General features: G+C 53.3%; 1 protein-coding gene across 1 annotated transcript in view; it reads left to right on the forward strand.

Moving 5' to 3' along the window:
* NECAB3 (N-terminal EF-hand calcium binding protein 3) overlaps nt 1-5,487 on the forward strand; it is a 127,056-nt gene that overhangs the window by 115,357 nt on the left and 6,212 nt on the right. Inside the window, exons 7-10 of the mRNA XM_026656823.2 lie at nt 856-977; nt 1,917-1,996; nt 2,727-2,780; nt 3,701-3,813. Coding sequence (XP_026512608.1) covers nt 856-977; nt 1,917-1,996; nt 2,727-2,780; nt 3,701-3,813 — 369 coding nt within the window. The remainder of the gene's footprint in view (nt 1-855; nt 978-1,916; nt 1,997-2,726; nt 2,781-3,700; nt 3,814-5,487) is intronic.

A 5,487-nucleotide genomic window follows, 5' to 3' on the forward strand; every position in this document is an offset into this window, starting at 1 on the left:
AAGGGGAAGCAGCAGGATGCTACATTGATAAAACGGCAGTGTCGGTGGGAGAGGCACTGCTCGGGCATGCAGAAAGCCATGTAAAGTACATAGCCAAAGGCTCTGGCATGTCTGTGCTCTACTCACCTAAGCAGTGTCTCACCATCTGCACTGCTATTTATTCCTGGGTTAAGGGGGCGGGCAGTGTCTGCCCTCTACACTGTAAGGAGTGTGTAGTGTCGCTGTACCCTGAGAATTGTGCAGACCACTGAAAAAAAACAACAACCAGGCACTGCCTGCCCCAACTGCTTCAGTTCAACTGGTGCCCAGCACAGGCGCTGCGCTGCCCAGCCCGCCCGCTCTGGGCCAGCCAGTCCCTGGTAGGAGTGCTGCTCAGTCCACCTGCTCCAGTCCAGCCACTGGCTGACTTGAATGGGAGTTTGTTTGAAGAAGCACCTAGTAAGATGCGAGTGGGGCTTGAGTACTCAGTCAGCACGGCTCTGGATCAGGTCTGAGACGCTCCTGGGTGACTGAGCTGTTTTTCTGTTGTCGTTTGAGCATTCATGTGCAGACCCAGGAGTGGGTGCGACTGTGCCAATCCTCCATGTCTGAGCGTTTGGGCAGCACATTTGCCTGTGTAGAACGTGAGCTCTTTCTGCTCGGCCAGAAAGTCTTGGTTTCTTCCTTCTGGTGTCATCTAACATTCAGGAGCAGGCCTCCAATAGATCTCTAGTAGTGAAAACATGATTGTCTCGCTGATTTCCCCGCCTCTGTGTGGTGCCTGCACACCTCATTCCCGTGGTGAAGCCGGAGTTGGCAGACACAGGGAAGGATGTAGCCGGCGGGCTGTGCTGAGTACATCCTTTTTGTTTTTAGGAAAGACTTGAAGAAATCTGAAGTCTTCATTGGCCCAAGATCTGGCAGGAGATGTGGGCGCAGAGCTCAGAAGACCGTCTGCTTGTCTCCAACGGATCCCTATTCCGGGATGCTTACTACAGGTATTGGCAGGGCCAGGAGGATGGGGGAGAAGCTGTTGCCACTGTGTCATCTGTCTCTTGGGACCTTGCTGCCTTTGGAGGGTAGCGGTGTGGGTTGCAATGAAACATGGCAGGATGTGAACACCAGCTCTGAGTCTGCTTTCCTGACGGGATGTGCGATATAATGCCCGAGTTCAAGGAAGCCTCGTGTGTCTTTCTGTGATTTGGCAAAGCTTGATGGATGGGGAAATATCTGAACCAACGTTCTGGAGGAAGTCAGATCAGGCTATTGTTCTGTATGCAGTCCCGCTGCCAGGAAGGACGCCAGTGCTGATGTTCCAGGGACCATCCTATCTGTACTTAGCTGGAGCTTCTCAGTCTCCTTCGGAGTAAGGATCAGAGTTTGGGTCTGGTTTAGATCCAAATGTTCAGAAGTTTATCCATATGATTCTAAGCCCTGCCCGCCCCCACCCAATCCATACCACCCCACAGCCTTCCTGCTCCCCTCCCGTCCCCGCCCATCCAGCAGTCTCTGGAGATAGTTCAGATCAGCACCTGCACCTCTGGATGCTTAGCTGAACCCCAGCTGGTACTTTGGCATTACCATCAGGGGATCAGGATTGGCTCATTGTAGTCGCATAAATCACAAGAAATCCAGAGGGCTCCCATCCCGCTAGCAGTGAAATTCAGACATTGCAGACATTGCCTGCAGTCTCAAGGAAGGGTGTATTATTTAGACAGAAAGAGAGTAAAATATTGTCTGCCTTCTAGAGCCAATAAATGCCAAATAAATCTGTCCCCTAAATGCTAAAAGGCAGCTAGAAAGGTTCACCACTTTCTCAGTCTGTTGTGCCTTCTGCCAGAGGACCTAGTCTATATAAAGAGCTGGGGCAGACAGCCCAGGTGTGGGTGAACTGAACCTGGCTAACAATGGCATCTCCCTCTCAATATTCCATCTAGGGGTTTGTGTCGAAGCTGACAGCCAGTGGGTGGCTCAGATTAACAGGCTACAGCAGCTCATTGACAAACTGGAATGCAAGGTGAGTGGGCAGAGGGGAGACTTGTTCCGCATATGGTAATACAGCTCAACCCCACCCTGCAGCCCCCCTCCGAGTGTGGGCCTGGACCCCTGCATCTCAGCCAGTGCAGCATCACCTCTCACTCGCCTCAGGCCTGACCTGCAGCACTCCCTGCTGTTCTGGTTCTGGCCCCCCTGTCAGCTCTGCTAATGGGCCCACTCCTGACCTGAGCACCCCTTGTTCTTTCAGGTCTGGGACAGCTCAGTCCTGACCCCACCGGCCCCCCTCCTACTCACCACTCGACCTTCCCTGCAGAGCTCTGCTGACATGCCACCCCCCTTGTTCTTCAAGTCCCCAGCCTCTCCGGAGCAGATCGCTGCTCTGTCAAGTCCCAAGTTGGTTTGGCCAGTGAATTAATATCCAGTGGGGACTCTCTTGAAGGTCCCATGGAGGGGCACCCCTGCTCCAGAGGAGTCACCTGGCTGGTCATGCAACTGCCCTCCTGCAGCTCGGGTCCCTCCACCCTCTCCAGACGCTGCTGCTGGCCTGCCTGCCTCCTCCATCAGTCCAGCTGGCTCTCAGCGGGTCAGGTGGGACTCAGGCAAACCCTGCGCACAGCACCCTCTTTGACAGGCTGCCCTGGGCCGCTGCCCCAGCTGCCCGGAGCCAAGGCCCGCCCTGACCCCACCCTTGTTTTCCCCTGTAATTGAATTCTCGTATTAGTAATGGTTTTGCTTTTCTACAAATGCAGAGCCCAAGGCTGGAGCCTCTAAAAGAAGAAGTTGTTTGCAAAGGGAGAAACGCTGTAAGTTCTAGGCCGGCTGCTTTCCATTGATTGCTAGCACAGAGACAAAGAGATTCTCTCTCTGTCTCACACTCACATCCGTGCGGGTGCAGATGGATACAGGCCTCCTGTCCCTGCACTGACACACGGATGTGCACACCTGCCTGAGCACAGACAGACGTGCACATTCCTGGTTGAACTCACCAGGGAGAGCCCCTGACTTTGTTCTGAAGCTGGAGTCATTGTTCCATGTTCTCGCACCCCAGATCGGCAGGAAAGGGAACCAGAATGGTGGGCTGACTAGGGCATAAGTTCCATCCGCTAAATGGTTCCTCTGAGGAGAGCTTGTTTCCATCCGTGGGTCTGCATGTGAAGAAAGGGCACTGATTCACCACGCCCCTAGTCTTGCAGAGACAGTAGTCGTCCTGCTCCCTGTGGGCAGGGTACGCGTTACACCTCCTCACTCCCAGGGTGGCCTGTTGCAGTTGCAACCAGTTCATTACTGTTCAGTTAACAGAGGAGATGGTGCCTCTTGGACATGCTCAGCACACACCACTTATAGAATATCAGGGATGGAAGGGACCTCAGGAAGTCATCTAGTCCAACCCCCTGCTCAAAGGGGGAACCCATCCCCAGACAGATTTTTGCCCTAGATCCCTAAATGGCCCCCTCAAGGATTGAACTCACAACCCTAGGTTTAGCAGGCCAATGCTCAAACCACTGAGCTATCCCTCCCCCCAAGGGACCGTGGCTTAATAAGCCACCATGCAGTGTGCTGGGCAGGGGACAGCAGAGGGGGCGGCGAGTCTGTAGTACAAAGGGCAGCCCCAGCGAGCTCCAGGAGCAAGAGTACTGACCCTCCCAACGAGTCGGCCCCTTTGCCTCTAGCAAGGCCCTGCAGGTTTGGCCTGGAGTCCTAACTGTGCCCTCTCTCCCTGCAGCACATCCTGGTGGCTCAGAGACAGCTGTCGGTGACAGAGAGCGGCTTAGAGGGATTCCACCAGGCACTCCAATCCTACACAGAGGTCACAGCTGGTCAGAGCCGCTGCTTACAGTAAGTCTCCTGAGCAGCTGTGGAGTCAGACATTTGGCTGGAGGAAATATGGGTGTCCGTAATGTCGCTGATCACAATGCTTCACACCTTACACCTGAAATTACAAGCGTTCAGGAATCGCACAACACATGAAAGAAGTGCTCTAAATAATGACGGTTCGCACCTGTACAGCACTGTAGAGACGCCATCAGACGTTAACTCATCCATCCTTGCAACACTGCTGAGAAGTAGGGAAATGCTACAACACTAGATACCTGTGTCAGATAGGGAAGTATTACTGTTATTGCTGTGAATTATTATTATTCCTCTTACAGACTGGAAATGGAGAAGCTAAGTAACTTGACCAAAATCTTACCCCACAAGTCAGTGGCAGAGCTGAAAAAGACCCAGGCGTCTTGATACTCAGTCCCCTCCTCCCAATATTGTAATTCTCTTTTTCCCTTGAAAGAAGAAATTGGGTACATTCTTCCCTTTTGCCAAGCAAGGAAGGAGGTGCCCCCCACAGCTGCTCCCATTGGGGAATTGGGGCCAGATTTTCAAAGGGGTTTAGGTACCTAAAGATGCTGATCAGCACCCGTGGGATTAACAAAACATCGAAGGAAGGGAGGTATTGCATTCCCATTGAAGTCAATAGAAGTTAGGCACCTAAATACCTTTGCAGACCTGGGCCTAGGCATCGAAACTACTTAAGCACTTTTGAAAATCCCATTTAGGCACCTCAATAACTTTGAAAATCTGGCCCTTAGTGTCAGAGCTGAAAGAAGTGTCTTTTATGGAGCACAGTATGTAGGTGATGAATTCATTGACCATGCCACAGAGGTATGACTGGCGAGCTATGGGCATGATGGGTAGCGTGGCCTGGTGGTCACAGCAGGGAGCTGAGATTCGGGAGATGCTAATCTGATCCTCCGCTGGCACTGACTTGCTGCATAGGCAAGTTAGTTAGCCTGGTTGCCTCTCAGTGTCCTTGTCTGTAAAATAATCACAGTACTCACTCTCTCACAGGGGAGTCTGATCGCTAGTATTTGCAAATATCTTTGAGAGCCTCAGGATGGAGTGTTGTTATACTGGCATAACATTTTGGCTGAGGGTTTGTCTACATGGCAGTCAGAGCAGGGGCTTTGTAATGAGGGGACCAGGGAGCCATGGCCCTCCCATTTTAAAAGTGGGGGCAGAGAGGAGCGGATTGGGGCGGGGCCTCGGGGGAAAGGTGGCATGGGGGCTGGGCCTCACTTCAGGCACCTGTAGCCCCCCCACTTTCAGGGTGCTTCTGCCGCTCCTGAGTCAGAGATGTGACTGTACCTGTGCTAGCTTTAGTCTAGCTAGCGCGACTCAGAACAACAGCGAAGAAGTGATAGCCAGATCCTAGCATGGGCTAGCAATGTGAGTACATCCCCCGGGCTCTGTGCACGCTCGTGCAGCCTGTGCCAGGGTCCACGGCGCTGTCTTCACTGCTATTTTTAGCTGCACTCGCTAGATTAAAGCTGGCACAGGAATGCCCACACGCAGGGCCAGCTCCAGGCACCAGCTTAACAAGCAGGTGCTTGGGGCGGCCAAGGGAGAGGGGCGGCACCTGCGGCAATTCGGGGGCGGCAGGTCCCTCACTCCCTCTAGGAGCAAAGGACCTGCCGCCGAACTGCCGCTGCCGATCGCGGCTTTTTTTTTTTCCCCCCC

The sequence above is a fragment of the Terrapene carolina genome, unplaced genomic scaffold, assembly GCF_002925995.2.
Source record: "Terrapene carolina triunguis isolate 2854851 unplaced genomic scaffold, T_m_triunguis-2.0 Scaffold233, whole genome shotgun sequence".
Lineage (NCBI taxonomy): Eukaryota > Metazoa > Chordata > Testudines > Emydidae > Terrapene > Terrapene triunguis.